This window comes from Phyllostomus hastatus, unplaced genomic scaffold (assembly GCF_019186645.2).
Source record: "Phyllostomus hastatus isolate PE091 unplaced genomic scaffold, TTU_PhHast_1.1 phas_contig_159, whole genome shotgun sequence".
Taxonomy (NCBI): domain Eukaryota; kingdom Metazoa; phylum Chordata; class Mammalia; order Chiroptera; family Phyllostomidae; genus Phyllostomus; species Phyllostomus hastatus.
In genome coordinates this window covers 21,339,122-21,366,025 of record NW_025333640.1, presented here as the reverse complement: position 1 = coordinate 21,366,025, position 26,904 = coordinate 21,339,122, and the positions used below count along the sequence as shown (strand labels likewise).

At 39.3% G+C, this 26,904-nt stretch overlaps 1 protein-coding gene across 1 annotated transcript in view; it reads right to left on the bottom strand.

Moving 5' to 3' along the window:
* Window positions 1-1,009: 1,009 nt before the first annotated feature.
* The window catches only part of DCHS2 (dachsous cadherin-related 2), a 183,063-nt gene continuing 157,168 nt past the window's right edge, over window positions 1,010-26,904 (bottom strand). Inside the window, exons 15-20 of the mRNA XM_045831515.1 lie at window positions 20,420-20,631; window positions 18,259-18,410; window positions 10,062-10,192; window positions 7,682-7,968; window positions 6,648-6,780; window positions 1,010-4,412 (exon numbers count right to left, since the gene is read on the bottom strand). Of these exons, the coding sequence (XP_045687471.1) occupies window positions 1,789-4,412; window positions 6,648-6,780; window positions 7,682-7,968; window positions 10,062-10,192; window positions 18,259-18,410; window positions 20,420-20,631 (3,539 nt within the window). The 3' untranslated portion in view covers window positions 1,010-1,788. The remainder of the gene's footprint in view (window positions 4,413-6,647; window positions 6,781-7,681; window positions 7,969-10,061; window positions 10,193-18,258; window positions 18,411-20,419; window positions 20,632-26,904) is intronic.

Here is a 26,904-nt window from a genome sequence, read left to right as displayed (position 1 = left end):
CTTTTGAAGGAAGTCAAAGAGAATAAATATTAGAAAAAATAATTATTTTTTTAGGAAAACCAAGAAGTCTTCTTTCCCAGATGCCATGAAGAAAAGGAGAGACATGCATTGTCCTTTAATATTTGTTTCATGCCTAAGTAACAGTTCTCTAGAATCCGAGGCTTGACCAAAAACCTTTATGTTCCATACAATTTCCAATGTGGTTTCATACACTGGTTCTCAATTTAGGAGTCAGCAGAGATATGTAATTGATCAAATCAGCATAAAAAGCCTTAGAATAATTTACCTACAAAATTAGATGCCAAATACAGCACCCTGCAATGTTTTTCAGTAAAGAGAAATGAGTTATCTCACATAATCTTATGGATGAGGCCTATTGAAAAAAAATGAGGGATATATCTCTATAGCAGACACCCACCCACACTAACCACCAAGAAAACCATACCAGATGCCCTTGAGAATCCTAAACTCTTATTTCAAAGACAGGTCATGTTGCCTACCATGGATGACTCCCCGGCCATCATCGTCAGGAGGTGCTCTGCTTTCCTGGGATGGGTCAGAATTTTGGATGGATTCCCAGGCTGACCAGAGAGGAGAATATAGCATGAAATGTGAGTGCCACACAACACCACTCTATTTCTGAAACCATAGCTGTACAAAACAGGATGATTTTAACCATGTTGCCAAACTGCTCCATCTAACATCAGTTAAAGCTGAACAGGAACAAATGGAAGAAAGACTTCTGACATCCATTTTCAACTTTTATAGTAGAAATATTTATATAAAAAACTTCATTTAAAAATATATTGCTAAATTACTCTATAAAATTATTATTAGCTAATAACACAATTTTATCTACACAAACATTTAGAACTGACCTTGAGTGGATAAATTATTTCTCACCAAAAGTTACTATATCTAGAAGAAAAGAAAATGAAAAAAATCTACAAATCACTTCAAACATTACTGTCTGTACCCGTACAATGTTATAAGACAGAATATTGAAAGAAGAAAAATCATTATTCTGTTTCTAAAGATGATCAAGGAAACCTGTCTTAGGTGACAGCCAACCACACACTTATTGCTTTTACCAACCCTGGCCCTCTGTCAAAAACAGACATTTCTGCTTCATTTAATTGAGAATACTTTTTTTGGCACAGAGTTAGGACAAATTTCATTCTTAATCTCTCATTAAATTTCCCAAACACATTACATTAAAATTCAAATTATGGCCAAACCCCACAAGCATGGTCAATGGTGAAAGTAAAGAACCACATCTCCAAACATGTCAGATATACAGAAAATTGCTTTACTTTAAAATGTAAGACTAGCCTTCCAAATTTCTCGTCTGTTACTTTCTGTTCTACACTCATTCCTTATTCCGTCTTCACTAGTTTGTTTTAGACATAGCAGTGCAATCAGCGGTAATGTGACTGAGTGGACTTCACCTGTACTTTATTTCCATTTATTTTCACATAAACACGTTGGCAGTCACTGTGTTTTTTGGAAATCTAATCACACAGGAAACCAGGTATGACAGAATATACACTACTTAACATATACAAATGAGTCCTGAGAGCAAACCATAATGGTTAAAAGAGGGGGTAACGTCTCATTAAGGCTGGCATCTGAGAAAGTTAAATGAGGAGGTTCTAAAAACCCTGACTAAATCATATCACTCACTTGTAGATAAAATTAACTCAGTCTTGACGAGAGGAGCTTGCTTAAGAATGTTCTGTTGAATAATTCGTGACCAGTGGTGAACAGGTGCTTGACATCACAATGGTTTTATATTTGGACTTCATCTTCTGCTTTAAGTTCACGGCATGCATCACTTAGATGGGTTCCTAACGATTCTCCATAGGACAACAGTGGAGTCACGGCAGGAGTCTGTGTCGTCAACAGGGAGAGAGACGGAGAAAAACTGGGAGCCATGGCTCCTGGCAGAGAATTGGGGTGATGGAGAAGTGGGGAGTGCAGGTATTTCTGCAGGACCTGCTCTGGGGTTATGGCTGGCATTCTTGGTGGGACTGCTTTGATTCCAGGTTGGGCAACTGCTGTTATCAAAGGGGGTGGAAAAACGAATGATTTCTTCTCTTTGGGAATTCCAGGTTTATGTAAATGTTCATCCTTTAGTTTTGCGATATCATTAAATACAGAGGCGAGTGGTTGGAACTTGGGTTCCCAACTGAGGAGATAATCCCAGTGATAGGTGCCTCTCACATCATGACCAGAGGTTCTCTGTGTTGAAAGGGCTGTACATCTTGTTTCTGGATCACCCGAAATAAAGACAGGCTCTTTCCTGACCTCAGCCAGGATGCCCACTCTTACCTCTCTTTTCTTCAGTGTCTGGGGTAACACATTATTTTGAACATAGGCTGGGCCACAGCCTTCTCCTCCATCGCCTTCCTCAAGTGTGTGTCTGGTTTCTGCTGTTTCGACAGTGACCACCACGTCGGTTTCCCCAGACAAGCAGGAGAGCTGGTCTGAGTCCCTCGGGATTCCCGAGTCCGGTACCCTGGACTCCCGGTCACTCAGAGCTGAGCCAGAGTCCTTTCTGTAAGGGTGCTCATTTATCCTCTGGATCTCCTTATCTTCTGCACTCTCTCCTTCCACAGAACAGTGGCCACTGGAGTTTGAGTGCCTGTACAGATTTACAGCGTCCTTTTCCATGATACTTATTAAACTCAACCATTCTGGCATGGAGTCCGCCGGCACCGCCTCCTTACTGCCGTCATTCATTGTCTGGAAGGGCTTGAGCAGGCTGGCGTCCCTGCTCAGTCTTATACTAATATCTAAGGATGATGACGCCTTCTTGTCTTCATAATTATTGATTGTGTCTTTTTGTTTGTGTCTTAAAATCAGGACAACTAGCGTGAAGATGAGTAACAGGAACACTAAAAAGGAGACTGTGAGGCTGATGGAGAAGCTGCTAGCTGACAAGGCCAAGTGCATTCCTTCTGAAGAAAAAGACACATTCACAAAAACAGTACAAGAGGCAAACTTGGAGTCCTGTTTGGGGCTATGAGCGATTATTTTCATTTCAATGGTGTCTTCTTTGCTGATATGACTTCTAATTAGGGGAAGGGCTCTGGTCAAATAAATATTTCCATTACTCCTATTTATGGAAAAGAAGAGAGATGGAGCTTCAAGGGAGTAAAGAATGACACCATCGATACCGGCGTCTGCATCTGATGCCTCTACTCTGCCAATCAACTGTCTTACGTTGTTTTCTGGGAGGTTGAAAAAGTATTGATCTTGAGTGAAAATGGGTTCAAATTCATCTATCCCTTCAATATCCACCCAAACCACTAAAGAGGCTGCTGAATCACCTCTGTCTTTTGCCTGAACTGTAAGACAGTATTTATTGTCATTTTCATAGTCAAGGGTCTGTTTAGCATGAATGTCCCCTGTTAGAGGGTCAATGAGGAAGGGATCGTGGTCATGAGACACCCCATGTGTGAGAGAACAGGGAGACAAAATAGAATAGGTCAATTCTCCATAAGGACCTGCGTCAAAATCCAAAGCATTTATAGAACATACGGTAGAGAAGACAGGCAGATTTTCAGGAACAACACAGTTCACGCTTGGGAACATGAAATGAGGTTCATGGTCATTGTCATCTAGGACACCAACAAACACAACTGCAAAAGAAAAGTGTTTCTTTTCTTCATCTGAAGCTTGGATAGTTAAAGTGAATTTTATCGTTTCTTCATAATCCAAAGGTTTAGTCAAATAAAGAATGCCAGTTCTTTCTTCTAAGCGAAAATGTCCTTTCTCATTTCCAGAAATTATGTGGTAGATGATTTCTGCATGTAAACCCACATCACGGTCGCTGGCAGAGACCACAGTGATGTGACTCCCTAGAGGGGTACTTTCCTTGACGTGGGCGTGATATTTCAGACTGCTGAATTCAGGTGGATTGTCGTTGACATCAAGCACTTCTATGGACACGATGGCTGTGGAACTCAGCGGAGGGCAGCCGTGGTCAGATGCCAGAATGACCAGCTGATGACTGGCAGCTGCTTCTCTGTCCAGCCTGTGAAGTAGCACCAGATAACCAACTTGCTTCTCAGCATATTCTGAGTGAATGAGACTAGTTTCCATGTGGAAATTGTTCTGTGAATTACCACCGATGATGGAATATTCAACACGTGTGTTTTCAGGGGTCCAGTCATGGTCAGTGGTTGAAAAGGTGACGAGCGTGCCTCCAATTTGAGCATCTTCACTCAAGCTAAGATTGTAATATTCTACTGCAAATTCAGGGGCATAATTGTTCATATCTTGTATTTCTATCTCCACTAAGGTAAGAGCGCTCAGGCCAGGAATTCCACCATCACTGGCTTCAACAAGAAATTGAACTGTTGACTGTTTATCCAGAAGTAATATAGGATTGTTAGTAAATATCGTGCCTGCAAAACAAGATGTAGCATCTCAAAGTTGTGAAATTACATTTTCATAATCCATTTAGTTAGCAGATATTTATCAAATATTTACCAATTATTTACTTATTTGTTTATTTATTACTTGTTACAACCAAGATTAACTCCAAATAGAAAATTAAAATTTATACTTTTGTAACTCTTAAGAGTCACACAGAAGCCCTGGCTGATGTGGTTCAGTGGATTGAGTGCTGGCCTGAGAACCAAAAGGTCTCCGGTTCAATTCCCATTCAGGCCATGTGCCTGGGTTGTGGGGCCAAGTCCCCAGTTTTGGGTGTGCAAGAGGCAACCACACATCCATGTTTCTCTCCCTCTCTTTCTTCCTCCCTCCCCCTCTCTCTGAAAATAAATAAAATCTTAAAAAAATAAAAGCTTAAAAAAAGCCAAACATAATATTCATGATATTCACTCTATTAAATATGTGTGATGCTTGCAGATGATTTTGCTATAATTTCTCTTAATTTTTTTTGTATAGTAAGTTGCTCCATTGCTATTTTTTAAAGAAAATGTATTCTTATTTGAAAAATATATATCCCATTCTACTACCCATAGACACATGTATAGAGACATTCCAGCATTCCTACATTTATTCTGGAAACACTGGTTGACACAATTATAACAAAATTAAAGTTGTAAACATGATAATGCAGAGTTATGACTATTGCTTAAGTATAGAGATGTCATTCTTAAAGTTCTTGGTTAATTCAGCATATGGATTTCCCCTTGCTGATGAAATATATTTAATACAGTAATATTTAATCTTGTTTTAAATATAGACATATATATTTTCACAGCTCTATATGTAACAACATTTTTCTAAGAGAAATATGTTTCTTAAGTGTGGTCACTGAGGAAGAATACAAAATGCTGTCACTTACATGCCACATTTCAGGTGGAGTCCCACCATGTACAACACCAAGCTGATACCAGCTAATGTTTCAAAGATGACCTAACTGATACCTCACTGCACAGTCTGTCACCAGCACATGTCCAGCAAAGGGACCACCTCCCACTGTCCACACTGTGATCTGCTGTGGCCAGGGAAGCAGTTGACATCCTCTGGGGACAACTATAGATATTAAATCTATTTCTATGTTAAAGTAAAAATAAGTAAATAAATAGTAAGGGGTGTGTGTATGAGAGAGAGAGAGAAGGAGAGAGGGAGGGAGGAGAAGGTAGGCCAAACTGCTAACACGTTTACATCCACACAGCAGCCATGCATCCACACGTGTGACAACAGCATCTACTTCTCCCTACAGTCCATTCCACGGGTGATTCTGTGCTGGTGGTTTGTGACTGAATTCTCCTTTCAAATAGTCCTTAGGTTAAATTTTTAAAAATGGAGATATAATTGACACGTAAGTCTAGTCAATATCCACCATCCCTAGGGTCATTGAAAAATCAGCCCTCACTTGGGAAGTGATGCAGCAGTGGGCGTAGGCGAGGACTACACACTGTGTTGTGTCCGAGTCGCTCTTGACTGTGGTGTGCCCTGTTAGCAACAGTGCTTTGTTAATTGTTCGTCTTCATCAGATTTAGCTTTAATGTCTACTCACTGTTCAGCTTTCTCTGCATAGTGCTGAACTGCTCTAATCTGAAATCACTTGCCTGAATGCATTTCACAGCCACAAATGTCTTGCTCTAATGAAAACACAAAGAGCTTTGGAAGGCATCAAATAAACCAGAACACCGCAATGTGTTTTACTTAGTAAAGATGCCCAAATAATTTTCTTCTTTTTGTTTTGGTCCTTATTGAATGTATGATGCTATTACTGAACTTTTTGTACTGGGCTTCAGTAGAAGCTTCCAAACTCCAGTAACAAGAAGTCCTCCAAACTAAATTAATGCGCTCAACTTTCAACTTTATTTGCTCCGTTTGAGGCCTGGGATGACCACCTGAACTGTGCTTGTTTGGACTGATGGAGTGACTGTTCACTCTATGGGGTCTCTGAGCTTCTGAGCCATTGCCAGCATTTAATCAGTTCCTGTTGCTTTCCAGCCACAGAGATGCCAGAGAAGAGAAACAGCACTGGGACTTGGTATCACAGCGTTTGACACAAGGAGAAATAACATGGCGGCATCTGTAATACCAGGGGTAGGGGTATTTGAGGAGCATATAATAAATGATCTTTTGAAAAGGATTATTTCAGGTTTCCATCCTATAACTCAAACCTACAAACACTGAAACCCCCATAAATAACTCACCATTCATAGGATCAATTGAGAATTCCTTAGAAGATGAAAGAATTCTGTAAGAAATGTACTCGTTGCTTTCTAAGTCAGTGGCTGCTACTGTTAGCACAGAGCCCCCGGCAGCCACCGATTCTGGAATGGTGACCTGCAGGACAGAGAGAGAGAAGTGGACTTTGTGCTTAAAGGCTATCGGTATTTTCATGGGTGGGCACAAAACATGAGACCATTTTATTTATTTTGCTTATGAAAAATACACAGTGAACTTGTCTTTATTAGGCATGTTCATATAGAGAGCTGACATATTAAGATTATATAGTGGTCCAAGATTTCAGAAAAAATATAATTAATTGCTTCAATTTTTATTACAAAAAACTTCCTCTAAATTATTTCTGTGTGGTAGCAGATAGTTAATACATTCACCAATATACATTATTACTTATTTACATTCTGTAATTTAGCAAGCCTTCATAGAAGATCATTCCTTACGTTACTCTCCCTTCTGTGTTTACACAGAAACTTTGCTTGAGTTACATTCAAGAGTCCTACAGCCCATTTCCAAGTACTAAGTTGAATGTTAGCATTGTTTTTACTTCTATCAACATAAAAACTAAAGTTTCCATGTTATATACTCTTGTTCACACTTTGTTTCTTCAAAATATTAATCAATATTCCAAAATATTCTAAAAATATGCCTAGGAAAGGAAACATTTTCCAAATCTGATAATCCAGACACCTTATTGTCTCATCTGTGACTTTGAAAATAAGAAGCAAGTTCCAATTGCTATGAACAACTGGACTCCCATCCCTGAAAACTGGAAGAACGATGACATAGTTTCCATGATGGCATATGATCCATACTTAAGAAACTGCATAGAATGCTATGTTCGATGTCACGTGTACTTCTATTCTCCATGATATTAGATGTAAAGCCCTCAGCATCAACGTACGCACTCCACACAGTGACCGCCATGTGTCTAAATTAGTCTGCCCACAATGGTAGGCTTTCTCGCTTGGGCCGTGCCTCAGCATCTCTTTGAGCTGTTTACCTGGTAGGAATCCTGAGAAAATACTGGTGGATTATCGTTGACGTCCAACACACGGACGACGAGCACTCCCTCTGTGTGGTGCACTGAATCAGAAATTTGGATAAGCAGCTCATATTCAGTAGCTTCTTCAAAATCCAGTGTTTTCACCAGCACCACTACTCCAGTGTTCTGATCAATAGCAAACTTGGTCCCAGGATTACTTTCTTTCGCGAAACTGAAGATGAACGCTGAATTCAGATCCACATCGTGAACTGATATCCGAGTCACAATTACACCAGGCAAAGAATCTGAAATAATCATGACCAATGTCAGTCTCCATTAAAATTCATCCTTTGAAATACTTTTCTTTAATAGTTCAATCCAAGCATTTAAAAAAAAATTTAAGTCCAACATGATTTGCTGTTTCTTGGCATCATTTCTCACTCAAAGCTCATTATAAACCAAACAAAAACTTTGAAGAATTTATAAGCCCAATAAAAGTGAAAGTTTACCACTGAGTAGGGAATTGAGGAGGTAGGGTATATTCAATTTTTATATTACATTTTTCACCGTATATTTACAATGCAATTCCAGGACCAAGAAACATTCTAAACCACTTATTTGTGCTCTATATTTTCTGTATCTAAATCATATATTCATAGGGGATATGAGTGGTGAGAAGGCTACTACTCAAAACATTAATACAAACAAACGATTTTGAAAAGTAGGGAAGATTGAAATGAACGTGCTTGGATACTGAAGTTAGAAAGATATAATACTTGGTGCCTTGTACTTATCTTGCAAAATGATTTCTTTTGGATTGACACACACACATTGCTTCCTTCCCTTAAAATATGACTCTCAAAGTTATCAATGCTATAGAAAAAATATACATTGTGCCAGTTATGAAAACAACATTTTAATATTATAAGCCCCCGAATCACAAAACAGAGGACACGCTAAATGCCTTCCACACTGTATGTGTTCTGTAGCCTGATCTGCCATGGAAAGGACTTTGTAAGCTTACAGGTGTGGGACAGGTAGAAAGAAGATGCCAAGGTATTGAGAATAATTCCATGGTACATAAGACTCATAATTTCACATTTCAAGCTTGAACGTTCTTGATGTGTGCCAACCACACCTTGCCCCAATCAATATGTTTCAGTTTATGTTGTTTGTTCTTATGATATATTTGTGCTGGGCACCATTGCATTTTGATGTTAATGCATGTACTTTAGTGCCTTCAGTAAAAGCACATGAAAATATATCAAGCAAAACTGGTAGCAAGCAAAACTGAAGACTTTTTTTTAATTAATAGAATATTTCAGCATATTTAGGCTATGTGTAGATATCCCTATATATAAAAATTTCTGAAATACATCCCTCTGTGAATGGTGATGGTTATAATTTGTTTAGAAAAGGGACATATAATGATAAGAACATGTTAGGAATAAGTTTGGTATTAAGAGGGAAAGGAGCCCTGGCTGGTGTGGCTCAGCAGACTGAGTGCCAGCCTGCAAACCAAAGGGTCATGGGTTCAATTCCCAGTCAGGGCAGGTACCCGGGTTGTAGGCCAGGTCTCCAGTAGGGGGTGTGCAAGAGGCAACCACATATTGCTGTTTTTCTCCCTCTCTTCCCCTTTCTCTAAAAATAAATAAATAAATACATAAATAATTTCTTTAAAAGAGTGAAAGGAGAGAGGCAAGTGAGGGACCATATTATTTGCAACTGTATCTATAAAGAGTTGGGTGGGTTTTACCACTGGGGCCATTGAGCACAAGCAACTTTGGGATTCACATCCATGGAGTCATCTGGTAATCCAGAGGCCCAAACAATTAAGATTAATCAGCATATCACATAAAATTTGGTACTTGCAGCCTTTACCACTAATGTGGTAACTTTTGTCTGTAGATAATGAAGTTTAGTTTACACTAGGGGAAAAGGATGACTTTGCATGATGCATATCCATTTCCCTTCACTTATTACTTGTTATTAGTATTCGGCAAAGACTGACAAAGCTCACAGTCTAAGATCACTTCTTCTCAGAGAAGCTTTAGGATGATTATCAGTCAACCAAATATGCTTCTTCATACAGTAAGTTTCATTCTTATGAAATGTCGGAACACAAAGCAGAACCTATGTGAAGTGGTGGTGTGAGCATGGGGAACCGCCCTCCTGCTGATCTGAATGCAAATCCCAGCTTTAACATTGAACTTCTTGGACATTTGATTAATTAGCTTTTGACTATCCAGGCTCTATTCTGTAAAATGAAGATGAAAGCTATCTGTGTTGCATGTTGTTGAGCATTAGTACTCATATTTAATACAGCACCTGGCTGAAAATATGGCAGATAATACCACACAAGTTCATCAAAACCCCTATTCCAAATTGCCACACTTACTTTCTGCAATTTCCACTGCTTCAAGGGGAAGGAAAGCTGGGGCATTGTCATTTACATCAGTCACCTGTATCTTGACCACGCTGGTACCAGAAAGCCTGGGCATCCCTTTATCTGTGGCCTGCACAATCAAGCTGGTTTGGAAAAGAATCAAAGAATGTTATCCATCATCCAAAGACTAAGAAAAACCACATAAACATCAAATTTCCAGTTGAAAAATTTAAAAACGAGCTGACTAGCTACATTTATTTCTTCTCCTGGCTTTTTTTCTGAATGGTATCATTTAAAATTTATTTAAGAAGAATGGTAACCTGAAATTTATTTACTTATTTTTGACATGTTTAGAGAAGCAAATCCAGCGAGCCACCAGGGGTCACGAGGCATTTGTGTCAAAAACAAGGCACCATTTCTAGGAGATTGACCATCAAATTCAGTCCCTTCTTACTAAGAACAAACTAAAAGATAACAAACCCCATGATCTCTTTTTTAGATAAATAGATTATCTCTATTCTGCCACACATGGCCTGTGTATTGCTACATATTTTTATTTTACTGTATCGACAAAAGATTAAGCCACTAAAAGATTGCTTTATATTGATCTATTTTTCAGACCCAAATTGCAAAACAATAAAAATTGCAGAATTGAGAGAAGAAATTGCCATGCTTAATACACATACAAAAAACACATGATTGGCTAGGACTATAAAGTAGACATAAAAGTCCAGGATCTGAAAGAATTCACATGCAGTGAATCAATCTCTCTTGGATGATGGTACAACTAGCTCCCCCAGCAACCAAGTTAGAAACATTATTAGTGTTTTCAACTTCTCCTGCTCTGTCACCACCCTTGCCACACCCGACTATTTATGAGTCTCACAGACTTTGCCTCCTGAGTATCACTTAAAATCTCATTCATTTCTACCTTCAGAGCTTCAGGAGGGCTGATCAACCATCCTGCTTGACCGAGGACTAAAGCGTTTTCTGGGACATAAGACTTTCAGAATTTTTAAACGCTAGAACAGCCCTAACCAAACCAGAACAAATTGGTTGGTTCTGTAGCCTCATCATTTTTACCTGGAATGGTGTATATTCATTATGACCTTTCTCACTTGGAGTGCTTGTTTACTCACCGGTCTCCTCTCTGCAAGTCCTAGCTACTCCTATCCGACCCCCATGTTGCAACTCAATTCTCTATCTAAAATCCTGATTTGAAAACCCGACTCCCTATTTAAGAACTTTCCTTGGCTCTCCATGTCTACAAGAGGCAGTACTAGCCTTGAACATGTGCACAGGACTGTCTATGATCTGGCTTCTGCCTGGATCCCAGTCCCTACATGCTCCTGGTCTGTCAAAGCTCACACATTCATTAAGCCTTCCCTGACCTATCATTTGATTTGGATGTCCATTCTCTGTCCCATAGCACCCTGTACATTCTTCTGCCATAACATTCATCAGCCTTTGTTCTTAATGATTTATTAGTCAGTCTCTTCTATGAGCTCTTAGAAGGGCTGGTGGACTACCTTATCCGTTTTTCTTTAATATATGTTGAGTACTGGTTTCTCAAGATTTGTTCAGGATTATAAATGTAATATATCACAGAGCCAGGATTCAAGCCCAGCTCTCGGTTGACTGGAAAGCTCGTGCTCCACTATATACGTGATCCTCCTTCAACCTGCCTCTCTGCCTACGTATATATCACTCCTTAATGCATAATCATCAGCTTATTTTTCTCTTTCCTCTAAAGACTGGGAGGTCCAGGAGGCTAGCTGAGGGATAAAGTGAGTTGTCAGTCCGAAATGATCTTTATTTCAGAGGTGGTATTCATCTTAGCCAGCTCTTGATGCTACTACCATTTAAGAAACTGAGTCTTGGAAGTTGACATACTTTTTCTTTCTTTTCCATTGTTAGCTTATCTGATAAGTCTTCTTTTTTTCCAACTTTAAATTTAAAAATGATGTAAAATAAGCATCAACTCTTTCTTGGTTTAAATTCCACTTAATAGTAAATGGTTACTCTTTACCTAGCATTCACGACGTACACAGGCTGCCTTCAACACTATCGATGTTGGGACATCAGTACAATAACTTGAGTTTCACACTTCTGGAGCCCAGGACTAATTCCATGGGGAAAGTTTGTTTTGTTAGGATGAACATAAGTCAGGTACATATGGAAATACTTTACTAAAAATAATACATTCACAATGTTCTCTTCCCCTGCTGCCTGCCCTTCCCCAGTGTCATACTAAAGTCTCAGCCAAGACATCAAAGTTATGTCTTATTCTTCTACTCTAGCCATAACCACCCTTATTTTCACAACATTACAACTTCGGGGGTTCTATGGAATGCCTATGTCAGGTTAAAAAAAGTGGGTCTCTTTGATATGGAGAAAAATATATGATTCCGTTTCAAAATAAAAGGACAAGGAAAAGATTTCTCATTGGATTAAAAAACTCCCCAAAATTATAAAGGCAGATCCACTGAGATTCTACACATAACCTCTGCAAGACCTTAAGTTTCTTATGATGGCTCCTGGGCAGTCTTTGTGCAACTGTTGGTTGTAGGCAGCCCACTGGCTCCATGTCTCAGAACTCCTACCCTGATGAATGTCATCAGCAGACACTATAGATGAGACGGATCAGACTTAGAACAGGCTCACTGTAGTCCTGAGCAGTTTTCTGCTGCCCTATCCAGGGGAAACTTCTTTTGCCATGTTAAGGTTTAAATGGGGCTTAGACCAGGTAGGATCTTTGCTGATTTCCTTAACAAATACTAAAGAAGTTAATACAGAACTTTTCAAAGCTCTCTCTCAACAGTATCTTAAATATCTACCAACAATGAGGTGTCCCTTCTGAAATTCTAAAAATAAATAAATAAATAAATAAAACAAAGGTATCAGCCACTATCAGAAACACCTATGAAAAGAAGAGCAATGACTTCTGGTTATATCTACACAGTTCTATCTCCTCTTCTCCCTGAGATTCTACTATAATGATAGCAAAAGGATTTAAAATAAGAAGTTTGTCCATAGAGCTAAAAAGAAATGGGAGAAGATATTAGTGGGTGGAGTGGGTGAGAAGTGTTAATGAATTCCAGAAAAATGCAAGCAGATTAAGAAGTAGTTACTCATGAGTGGGTCAGAGGAAAGTACAGATTAAAATGCATTTGAAGAGACATCAGGATGAGTGAAAAGCAGATTCGCTCCCATTTATCCAAAGAGAAGCTCAAGGCATGGCAAACAGTGAGGTGAGAAAGAGTTAGAAAATAGCTGGAAGATTCTTTTAAACTCAAAATACAGAACAATCAAGTCCCCTTGCCTATTGCTCTTCACTGCCAGGCAAAAGAATTCCTGATGATCAAACGCAGAGTAAGTAATATTGAGGGATTGTGCCTGGAGAAACGAAGCCGCTTCAAAGGAAAAAAACTCTCTCTATATTGTCATTTGCATGTCATCCTGGAAAGTGGTCCACTCCCTTTCTGCTTCATCCGAAAGCAGTGTGTTGGTCAGCAAGCTCTTCTGGCCCACTCAGATGTCCACAGCCATGGTACTGTCTCTCTCAGAACCAGGGATCCCCAGTTACTGACAGAAAGCCTCCAGCATGAAAAAACAGCGCAAAATTGACAAAAGGAAGACATGAACCCCAGAGAAACAGAGAACATGAAAGTACAAAAGAAAATGTAAAAATGATTCTAATTCTAAATTAATGTCCTTAGAGAGATATCAGAAGATGATGCGTGCATAAATCAAGCATGAGATGCCATGGAAAAGCTCAAATTCAAGGAAGAACTTTTGGAAATAAAAATATAAACAATATCCGAAAACGTTTTTTTAACTAGAGCAAAAAAGAAAGCTTGGAAGGTTAAAATTAAGGCGTTCTCCCTGAAAAATAAAACAAAAATAACCCAACACACAAAACAAGAAATGGGAAGTAGGAAATGAAATATTATTGACCAAAGATGCTTCAGGCCGTCCAACAATTGATTGAATATGGTCCAGGAGAAAAAAAAGAGCACACCACGTAAGAACAGAACAGAAAAGAAAACATAACAAAACAATGACAACAACAAAAACAGAAGAGGTGATTATCAATGAAATAATATAAAGAAAATAGAAAGGTTTCTCCTTCTTAAAAGAGCACACCAAGTACTCAGCACAAGGAAATACCCACATCACAGTATATAATCACAAAATTTCTAAACATTAGGGATAAAGAAAACCACCTGAGAACCCCCACAGAGAAGGAAAAAAACAAATCATTTACAAAACATACAATCACAATGGCACCCGACTTCTCAACAGGAAGACTCAGTTTAAAAAGGTAGCAGAACAATACCTTCAAAATTATTTAAAAAAAATTAAACTTCCATACCACCCATTGTATAAAACACATGTGAGAGTAGAATAAAGGCATTTTTAGATCTGCAAGAACTCAGAGAATTTACTTCCCTGGCACTTTTTCCTACGAAGCTACTGGAAGAGAACACTAGGAGGGAGACATGGGGTCTGCAGCATGGGCTCAGCTCAGCAGAGCAGCAAAGCAAAGTGAAGCTTTGCGGAAGGCGTGACAGCCCATGCAGACGGTCGGTGCTAGACCGGGAGGGCAGAGAGCAGCAGGACAGGTCTCCGGGAACAACAGGGACTTGACAGAATATTTGACAGGAGAGGCATCTGGGGTGGGGGGAAAGATGGGTGCGCATGACAGAGCTACTGGAGCACTGACAAGGAATGAAGGCCGTGGATGTAGCGAACTGGGTGAGCAAACAGGAAAGATAAACCATTAACTCTGGAACAGGGGGAGGGTAAGAAAGGGAATATGGGTAAGACATGGCTCTGAAGTAAACATTTATAGCATCAGATAATGTGAACACTGATTATTAATAAGATGAAAACCAATGAATGAATATGGAGAGAGAACTGGACATATAAAGGTCAAAATATTAAATGTATATCTATTATAACAGGAAGTTGAGAGATAATGTTTAAAATTATAAATTGAGACATATTGGTGTTTGTAATAATGGAGAAAAGCAGTTAGAAATGTCAGTCTCCTGGTGATGCCACGGTGGCTGCTTTTCATCTCAGTCTGTTGATAGACTCTATGCTACTGCTTGATTTTAAAAAGCATGTTACTTTGGTAACAATAAAAATCTTGGCCCTGAGGTGTCACAAGGCTCCCAGGACTATCCAGTTATCAATCTGAATAGGGATGATCAGTCTCCTTGTCGGTTGTCAGTCAAGCAGTGGAAATGCTTTCAAATGATTCAAGTCCCATTTTTGCACGCTCATTCCTAGCCTTGTGTTAGTTCACAACTACAAGCTGGAACTTACGTTATTATTATTTTAAATTTCTAAAGTATTTTTATGCTTTATAAAATACAGGTGTGTACTTCTAAGATGCATTCTCATGATGCAACGGGAAGCCCTACTATGACCATTCACACCAACAACAATCTCGATTCTATCATTTACTGGCCACGTAATTTTGGCAGACCTGACCTCTTTGAACTTCAGTTTCCTTCTTCTATAAATCTTAAATCTATTATGGCAGTTCAACACATAATGCAAGTGCTCCATAAATTACTGTGATTATTAATACGCTTCCTGCCACAGATTATAAGTGCACTCAATTTTTGAGTTCCCCGAAAACAAGAACTATTTCATGTATCTTTATATCCCAAGCTCAGTAAATAGTTTTTAAAATTCAGAAATACCAGTCAGACAGAACTTAGGGTCTGTTTTATAATTTGTCATCATCTTTCTACTGAGTTTTCTTACATGTGGCTTAACATAAGGACTAAAAATTATTTAATTGTTATTTAATGTATTTATATTGAATACAACCATAAGTGACAATATTATTTCCCCCCTTCATTTTATATTGTAAAACAGAGGACTAGAATTAAGAATATTTTCCTTAATGAGACAAAATAACAATAGTTCAAAAGTAAGAAAAATTAAAGTAAAATTAAAGTAAAATTAAAGAAAATTAAAGGATTAAAGAAAATTAAAGTAAAGAAAAATTAAAAGCTAAATGATTCCTTTTCCAAGGCATTCACTAAAGGGACAGCAGGCTAGGGGGAAATCATCCTATAGTTCCCACTGCCTTAAATATTAGGTACAGCACTTAAATGTAAGATGAAGAGGAAGTGAAGCCACAGGAAGAAGGGGAAGATCCCACCTGGAGACTCTGTGTGTGTGTGTGTGTGTGTGTGTGTGTGTGTGTCTGTGTGTCTCTATGTGTTGAGTTCAACTTCTCTGGGTCCTCTCAGCCTTGAGTTAAATTCTTCTTGGGGAACAGGGGAGGGACACTCTTAAATACTGGAACTGAGTTAAATGTCAGGAACTCTGAAACTATGACGCACATAGGAAAAACTGGAAGGAGTTAGATTTAATGCTAATTAGGCCCATTGAGTAAGAGGGACACTGTAACCGAACTCTATGATTGGGAAAGGCTTAGCTCCTGGACCACAGCAGACCTTGAATAACCTCTGAATGTGTAATCACTCAGGTGGCGACTAGGCTGAGATTTACCTACAGTCACCTATGGAGAGAGAAAAAAAGCTTAGTGCTTAAACTTACTATAGAAACCAAGGGGCAGGGATTGGTTTTACCACACAATCAGTTTTGATATATTGATACAATAAGCATGATAAAGATTGATGACAAAATGTTATAAAAAATCCTACTAGTTAATAGAGTAAGGTCTTAAGTTTCTAAAAATAATTTTGAGGTATATTAAACAAAAAGAACGAAGCACTTAAAGTTTTAGACTTGGGAAGTTTTTCAGAGGTTAGTGAATCCAATCCTCCCAGTAACAGACCCATTTTAATCAGCTCTCTGCTCACCCACAGGGGTATCCTGCACTCTCCTCATAAAACCCACATGTACATGTAGCAGAGCCCAGGGGGCTATTGACACCTGGATCTTTTGCAGACCTCCCCCCACCCCCCCCCCCACCACCCCAAACAGAAGGTCAGCTCTGTGGCGCATGCAGTGGAGACAGTGCGACTCAGGCTCCGAATGCCTGGCCACAAGTCCATGAAGGAACAGTAAATGGGTCTGTGACCCCGAGCAACCCACTGTGCGTCTGTTGACTTCTCAGTGAATAAGAAATTGTCCAACTTGGCCTCCTTGGGAGGTGACTGGGAGGATTAAAGGATGTGCAAGGCCTTTTGGAAGAGGATACAGAAATAGGACAACACGGAGCACATTAAAATAAGAAATAAGAAAGTCAAGCATCTCTTTGACCCCCAGGCTTCTCACACGACCACGTCTCCAGAGTCAAACAAGGTTAACAGTTTCTTCCATTTCCTTCCTGAAGTCTTTCTGATTATGTGGGTGTGCTTTGGCTCAAACACCTTGCTGCATGAACACTAGGGTGCTCCTTGTTATTTCACCCATGTAGTCACACATCCTAGTGCGCTGTCCTCATTAGCACATACAGCTGTACCTCTTCCTCTTTGAAAATCAGTTTCGTTGTATTCCACAGAAGACTCAGCCCTCATTCTTAAAGCAGACTCCATTCACAGCCATGTTAGGTTACCTCATCTTTTTCTTTTACAGACTGAGTTGCCATAAATGTCTCTGTATGTATGGCTAGAGTTTTGTAGTACTGACATTTTAAGTACCTAGGAGACTTGTAACACTGTTATTCTCCCTTTTATGGAGTTCTGTATAAGGTTGGCATAGCTTGGACTCTAGACCAAAAAGAAAATGTTTAATGTTTCATGGGTGCTTTCAATGAGATCATTTCTATTAGAACACAGCTCTGCAACGAGGGTCCTGGTGACAGGGTTACAATTTTGTGCACAAAAGAAAAATAAAGACTTAAAAAGAGCAATGTTGTTCAGTCTTCACTGTTTTCAAAACAATAAGAACAAACGTTTGCAGAGTGCTTAGTGGTTCAACAGACATTTTACAAATGCTGATTTTTTAAAAACCTCCCATTTGGTTCTTAATGGCATCATAAATTTGTGAAATCTTAGAACTAGAAGGAACCTTAAAGTTCTAGTCTAATCTCCTTTCCAAAACTTCAGATACTTTCTAAGACTCAGTATATCCAAAGGGCGATCATATATTGGATCAAAAGGAAAACACATTTTACAGCTAAGTTTATATTAAAGAAAGCCAAGCTCAAAGCAACAATAATGCTGTCAGAAACAAAGCAGATCCCTGATCAAATGGATCTTGGCCTAAGACAAACCTGTAGGAGTCAGTCAACTCGTAATCCAGAATCCCACTTGCGGTTACCATGCCGCTCTGCGCATCAATCTGGAACGCTGGTCCTTGGTTGCCAGGAAGAATGGAGTACTCGATGAGGCCGTTCAACCCACTGTCCAGGTCAGTAGCAAAAACCTGTGAGGAAGCGACTCTTGCATGAGATAAGGGTTTATTCTGCAACGTGAATTTTGTCAGTTTTTCAAGAAATGTATTATGAAAGAATCACAGATTGTCAAATACATTTAAAAAATGATGATCAAAGAAACACCAACAAACTGCTGTATAGGCAACCTGTCCATGTGGTATGGGAAATGTAGTCCAGCCCCTGATTTGGAAAACTGACAGCAAGCAAGGTTGGCACACAGGACCCACACTCACGGATAGGTTTTCCCATGGGGAATCAGACCTGCATTATACCTAAGCTGCTATGAGGTTTGCTTTTGCTAAATCTCCCTTACCCCGAATTGAGGCAGCAAATGCTTACTGCATACCTTTAAAGTAACTTCCTAAAATCTGAGCTAAACCTCCCAACTATAGAGTGTAACCAGTTCAATCACTTTTTCCTTTGCATTTGCAAATATCCTTTTTCTTTGTAGTAATTAGCAACATCCTCTCCTTTGTTTTATGTATAAGGTAGCCATGTAAAGCGAACCTGTGTATAGTAAATGAGGACCACCCTCTGTGTAATGTACCCAGAAGAACAATAAAAGCCTGTCCAGGCAGGGGTCGGGGCCCTCTCTCTCACTTAGAGAGCAGTCATGCCGTCCCTTTTTCTCCACAGGACTTCTGTAGGCCATGTGAATTTGTTTGTCGCAGTCAGAACACACAGACTCCGCAGGCCGGGGTCTGCATCACTACTGAAGCTTATATGTCACTTTACAATAAAGTGGATAGTGGGTAGGAAATAAGTCTGTGTACTCATTCAAAGGATTTCCAAGTAAGTCCCAGTAGGAGTCGCACATGTTTTGAGCTACAATTTTAGGCAAGAGGAAAACATAGTTTAAAAAAATCTAGTTTGCTTGAATAGGAAATTTCCAGTACCATATGTGGGTTCAGTCTAGCACCAGGAAGGGAAAGAAATGATAGAGGAAACCTCCACGTAGTGAATGATACTCTGTCATTTGCTTTTTTTTATTTACTGCTTAAAGTACTGCCTGTAAAGGAAGCCATGCTTGATTTTTTTTATGTTATATTGAGAGTCTCTTTCTAAAAGGATCTTTAAAAAGACAAAACAAAGTTGATTTAATGCTAACCAATTTACCCCATGGTCATTCATATGACAAGTTATCAAAATAGTATTGAGGACTAAAGTTATCCGTTGGTCTCCATGGAGATATGTTATTTAGTCTGCATTACATTTTGATCACAAAACCATTAGTGAATTCAAGATCTTATTTATGAATGAGTTGACCGATGAAATTAAGTTCTTTAAACTTATTTTTATACTCTATGCCATCCAGGTGGAGAGACTACCAAGGAGCGTGGGACTGAGAGCTGCAGCCAAGCTGCCTGGTGAACAAATTCTCTCCCAGGACCTGCAGGCGAGGCCTGAGAACAGCGCATCTTTCCCTTCACACACGAAACATCTGCACGTCTCAGACTCGGGCAGTGCACCCACGCATCTGTGCCTCAGCTCACGCCCGCCTGGTGGCAGCTCCTCTTGGGAGCACCTAAATGCACTTTAAGACCTGGTACAAATGTCCTTCTTCTGTGAAGCCCTATGCTTTCCACCAGGAAGAGTTTGTGTCCCCTCCTTTCTCTCAACACATTAAATGCACACTTGTACTGTGACATTAATTATGTGCATTTAAATTATATACTTGCATTTCTGATTTCCCCACTAAATTGTGTGCATTTATAAAACGAGTTGTTTTTGTGCCCCCTCTAGATTCCCTGCCAGGGTTCAAGTCCCCAGAGTAGGCAGGTGGGCACAAATTGAACGTAAATAAACAGAGGGAGACAAGTGAACTCAGAAATGCCAAACTTCCTTTAACCCAATGTTTCATTCATCCACCAAACACTGGACATGCCTTGCAAAAATTTAAACTTTAATCTATGTGCCCGAAAAAAGACCTGACATATTTTGATGCACATTGATTCATGATAATCCACATACATGCATGCACAAAACATGCTTCTGTTACCTGTATGATGGGAGCGTTGTGGAACTGGCCTTCAGACACCGGCACTTGGTAAACGCTTTGCCCGAAGTGCGGTGAATTATCATTCACATCTTGTATCAAGACGACTACTTTGCTGTAAGCCCTGTGCCCACTGCTTTCAGCTAACACAATGAGTCGTACTTCTCTTCTGACCTCAAAATCCAGAAACTTGGGTTCTTTCACAGTGAGTTCTCCTATTTTTATTCCCAGGAAGAAAGAAAGACAAAACATTGACGTAGTTATTATTGAAAAAGTCTCAAATCACCTTTGTGTTCACATGCTTGCCTGTCCCTCAAAGCCCCCTATTGGCTGGTCTCCCTCCTCAACTGACTGGGGGCATCGTGAGAAGAGAGGTGAGGGCGTGCGGATGTTTGCAAAGAATGTAGGAGGCAAAAAAGCTATAAAATATCTGAAATTCGGGCGCTGTCTCTTAAACCCTCTTTCTCCCTATTTGGTCCACCACCATGCCTGGGAAATCTCCCTGTCACGCATCTCTTGAATCCACCTCTCTCCATCTTCACTGCTCCGGCCCTCCTCCAAGCCACTGGCTTTTCCCATCTTGTCCCCTGCATCAGCCACGTACCTGGTCTCCCCACCAATCCAGTTCCCAGTCTGAATTAAATAAGAACAATGACACTGTTCTTGCCCTGGGTAAAATCCTTCCATTGCTTTCCATAGCTATCGCAATGCATTTCATCATTTTTTGCCTCTCCCACCTCAGAAGTCCCATCATGTCACTCTGCCTGGGGCATAACACTCATAAATGTCCTCTCAAAGGCTCATTCCAGAGTTGCCCTGTAGGTTCTCCCATCTGCCACAAACAGTCCATACTTCTGTGCCTCCTCGGAGACCTTTTCAGGCCTCCCGCCCCCCTACCATCACTGTCCGCCCTCAACAGACTCAACAGACAGACCCCAAACACCGGCTGTGCTTTGTTCAACCACTTCAGTCCAGTTACTCCTGATTCAGAAGTTCTGCAAGGTGAGGATGGTTACCTGTCTCTTACACCATCCTGTCCCCAGTACTTACCTCACAGAGCAGGTTCTGACACACGTAAGGTACCCAAGCACGTTTGTCACGCCCTTGTACGAAAAGCATAGCCAGGCTAGAGGAAGTAACCCTTGGGGGTTGTGCCATGTTCAAGGTGTTCTCCCAAATTAAGGAAATTCCTCCCATGATATCATTTCTTTCTTTGTTTTCTACTCTATCTTTTCCACCTCCTTTCAGCCGATTTCTTATTGAATTTATTGTTATTCTTTTTATCGTTATGAATTACTTGGCTCTCACTGTCAGAGATTCCATCGAGTAAGGATCTGCTGAATGAGCATCGATCTGGAGTTTGGGAAACCTGAAACCAAGCGCAGATCCTAGACCTGGCTACTTAATTTAGGTCGATTACCTGGCTCCACCGCCAGTAACTGTGACCTGCAGTCAGTTATTCAGGGTCTACAGATCCCAGGCTCCTTTTGGGCAAAGTGGGGATATTCACAATGACTTCATTGGGTCACTGTGAAAGGTTATACAGTGCATGTTTAGAATGTTTCTTTGAAGTCAGATGGTGTAGATCCCAGTGCTGTACCTACATCTCTCTTCCCCTCCATCACCAGTTGTAGATTTACTATCTTTGTATAAGGTCTGTACTTAGAAAGAGCAAATTTAATAGCTGTAGATTGTTGGGAAATTTTACGTTCTGGTGAAGGAACCTGTTTCTGGATCTGTGGTCTGGAAGTCCCAGTTCTCAGTGCTCTCTCTGAACCAGTCTCCCTGGGCAACCAACCCACCCAAGAAATGTTCTCACTCTGGTATGAAGTAAGTTTGGGGGGGATTTTATAGCTTCTGTTCTGCTACTAAGAGAAATTAAATATTTATATTCTATATGAAGAACTCATTATACTACCAAATTTAAAGTTTCATAAAATCACTTTCATTTACTGTCAACAGATTTAATTACCAGTTTAGAACTAAAACCAAATTACTTTTACAAACCACAGTCTGATATTACCAACACCCCTGACAAAATTTAGGATACATCTAACTATTGGCAGCTAGAGAATCATTAAGCTGTATGTTGATGAGCAGGTAATGAAGGTAGCTGGTCTTGAGAAACCTCCATGAAACAAGGGCAGAGCCCTCACCCCCAAACAGCAGAGGACCCCCAGTCTGAGGTGGGTCCAAAGCTCTCATCTAGAGCTCTGACTCCACTGAGCAGGGCGCTTGCTATCATGCGCTCTTGCTGCCAGTGAAGGGAAATGCAATGGAAATGCAATACTAAATTGCCAATGTCACTGAGTAGAAAGTGTGCCAATTACAGTGCAGATCAAAGTGGGGTTTTTAATAAAAGGCTTGTGTTTAGGCTTTGATAATTGGAATTTTGAACTTGGAATGGATCTGCAGCTCTAATGCTTTCCTTGCTTGGTTTTTATTTTTGGCATAATAATTGGCATATGCTGTGAAAGTTATGCAAGTGGAAAAGACAATAACCAGTCTGTGAGATAATTCGCGGCTGGCGCACCTACCAGATCCACATTTTGCCTTGGATGATACACGCACATTTTTCTCAGAGACATCAAGGGCTCACTGTCACCAGGGAGATGAAAGTACTCCTGGGCTCTGACTGATAGTATGGGCAGAAGACCACGTCTTCCTTAGAGTAAGGGCCTCCCAGCCCCGAATTCATGTTCATTCTCATATGTTGGAGTGCCAGTTACACAACAACTTGAGAATGAAACTGTAGTAATCTTTTCCTTCTGATGCATGTACACATATTGCTTTTGTCCAAGTTATGAAATACACATCAAAATGAGGTTAAGAGTTTTCAAATGCTAAACGTTTGATAGCATGCTCAGGTTTTTTCAGTCAATTACAAACTGTGCACATGCATCCTGTATACACAGCCAAAGCAGAATGTGATAAATATTTATGTTATCCCAAAGCCTTTAAACTCTCTCCTGCTAAAGCTATATCCTTGAAACATTGAAAGTTTGATCATTTTTGTTTTATGTCAATCGACCAAATAATGAAATGAATACTACCATCTGTTATTGACATACACAGGGTTAGTCAAACTCCAAAATTCATGCTGGCTTAGGCAGTGAATAGTAGATATTTTTAAGCTAAAGTGACAGGATGTTTGGATAAAAAAGTAAACTTTTGGTTTGTGTCTATGGAACACAGAGCAGACTCTGGCACAGATGAGCAGAAAACACGGTGCCCATCAGAAATCCATCTAATCATAACTTATTCAACCAATAACTGATAAAATGGCTTTCTCCCATTTTTTTACCACTAAGAAAAGTGACCACAACTTAAACTCCATTGATATATCATACATACTAGTTTTCTACTTTAACTGGTATACAGTTTAAAGAACATATATTCACAAAATCTTTAGATAGGAGTTTAATGATTGATTGGGCAGAAGTGGCATAAGATATAAATTTGATGCCATACTTAATGATTTTTTAAAATGTTTTATGACAGCAATAGGATAAAGTATATATTGAAATTATTTTCATGAAAAAACAACTGCAATGCTTAGTAAATTGTGTGTGTGCTGAAATGCATTATTGAGTTGAAATAGTAGTAGAGAATCCTCAGAGGACAAAAAATAAATGAAAAGAGTAATCTGGGAAGGTAAATGAGCACTAAAATCCTATTTTTGTTGAAAGGATTTCTGACACAGCTTCTTCCATTGAGATTCATCTCTGATAGCTCCACAAGGCATGGAGAAACAGGGGAGAAGACTGAACCCACAAAAGCTGAAGGCTCTAATAGGAAAATGAAAATGAAACCATGAACCCGGAAGTTCCAAATGCACCAAACGAGTGATCAATATTTAAAAATAAATTAAAAATAGATGCACAGAACCTTGCTCTTTTTGACCTTGGCGTTGACTGGCAGGGAGAAAAGAAAGTGTCTGCCGATCATTCATTAGCTTAAGCCTGAATGTATGGTGACCAAAGTATCGTAGCTGTGTATTTTTTAAAACCCTCAATAATTAGATTTAAGGTAAGCGTTGCTTGATGATATATCCAGGTGATTTGCAGAAGGGAAAGAAAATCCTGTCTAAAGGGAAGAAATTCAACCCAGGCTTTGAAGATCCTCACAAACAAAACAAAACAAAAAAAACCAAAATGTTTCAAGGACAATGAGCAGTTCATAGTTACGCACAAAAGACACAGGGAAAAGAGGTGTTGTGAATGAGAGCTAGCAAATCCACAGAGAGCAAAATGCATCCTCAAATGCTTCAGATGCTGGAATTATTGGCCACAGAATATGTCATTATCATATATGCTTACATATATAAAAAAGAAGCTCAGAAACATGAACAAGAAATAAGAGATTATGTTTTTGAAAGACCAAGAAGACTTGATAAAGAACACAAGAGAACATCTGGAAGTAAAAAATATAGTAGTTCCCTAGACTGAAAAGAGAGAGAGGAAAAATATGAAAAGGAGATGCAGGAGAGAATGATACTGCCCAATGTTTGTCTAACTGTGGTTCTAAAAAAACAAATAAATTGTATTTAGATCAAAAGCTTCCTTGTTAATGCAATAATTAGAAACCAGAAGACAGTAGGATAATATCTTTAAAATGATGAAATTAACTGTGACCCTACAATTCTAAGCCCAGAAACAATATCTTTAAAAACAAAGATTATATAAAGTCATTTTTAGATGATCAAAATCTGAGAAAATTTACTATAATAGGCCCTCACTAAAGGATGCATTTCAGGGAGAAAGGAAATGGTACTAGAGAAAAGTCTGAGACATGAGAAAGAACAGTTAGCAAAGAGAGTAACAAAGAAGCAGGTAAGTCTATTTAAAATATTAATAATGCCTAATTTGAAAGGGCTAAAATACTGGTCAACAAAAGCTTATAAATTAAAAAGATATTTGGAGCTAAAGATTTCTAAATTTCTTGTATCATTCAGGAGCAAGATATTAGTTAATGTTAGATTTTAATTATATATATTACAATAGCTAGGCTAACCATTAAAAGAAGAGAAATAGCTATATAACTTCCAACAAACACAGAGGAAAATAGTCATTTTCAGACAATGATATATGTGTTGACTATACAGAAACATATCTAAATTAATAAGTTTACAAGTTTGCTAGACACAAAATTAAAATATGAAACCAATTTCAAATATGTACACCAGCACTTTAGAAAAAGCATTTTTCCACTTACTTTAATAAGAAAAAGTATAAAGTGTTTAGGCTAAATCTAACAAAAAATATGTAAGCCTGCTACAGAAAACAATGAAAACTTTATCAAAACATATTAAAGAAAAATATTGGTGTGATTTTCTATATTATCCTTGGTTTCAAAGATAATACTTTAAAGATAAAAGTTTTCCCCAAACTGAAATTTGTATTAATACAATTTAAAGGAAAATCCCAACCTAAATGTCCACCGGTGAATGAAGGATAAAGAAAATGCGGTGTGCACCTGCAATAGCACATAAATCTGTGTTAACAGAGAAGAAAGGCCTGTCATGTGGGACAGTATGAATGGACCTGGAGGACATTATGTGAAGTGAAATCAGTCAGCCAGGGAAAGGTGACTATTGCATGGCTCCACTTCCGTGGGGCATCCAATGAGGCAAGCTCATTGGAACAGGGAGCAGCAAGGTGGCTCCAGGGGCTGGGGGGCATGAAATGAGGTGTTGTTGTTCGCTGGGCAGGAACTCTCAGTTATAGGAGATGAGTCTGTTCCAGAGACCGGCTGCACAACTCTGTGCCTGGTGTTAACGAGACTGTATTGCACACTTAAAAATGTGAGTGGGTAGATCTCACGTCCAATGTTCTCACCACAATTAAAAAGGAGAAAAGCAAATTTTAAAAAGGAAATTTTTAGTGGATGATGATTATCTACAATGCACAGTTGTGCAGGGCTTTCTGAGATTTGAAAGGAGGACAGTGTGGCCTGATGATGAAGTTACTTCAGTTCTCGGTTGGAGTCACCTGATTTGTTTTGACAATTTCTTTGTTAATTTGTGTGAGGATTACCCTGAAATTGAGTGTGCATGCTATATGCATGTGGGCTATATGCATGAAGATATAGACAGCTGTACATCACCCCCAAATTCATGAATAAACCTCCTTTTCTTGGGAAAAAACCCCAGTGGGTGTGGGTATAAAATTTCACAAGTGAAATCAGTCATCTATATTACAGCAAAGGGTCAACAACAGCTAATACACTCATGAAGAAAAATATGAAGATGGGGTAAATATTGGGGGGAGGTGGCAGCTTCCCTGATATGAAGACTTATTATAAAGCCAATGCAATGGAGTGTGGGGTCAGTGTGTGGATACACAAGAAATGAGTGAAGAAGAGTGACGGCCCAGTAAAAAGTCATGGAAACCTGATCGGTGACAATGGTGAAACTGCAGATCACAGGAGGAGGTTAATGCCATTGGGAACAATTGGCAATCTCATTGAAAAAAAAAATGAAAGAAAGA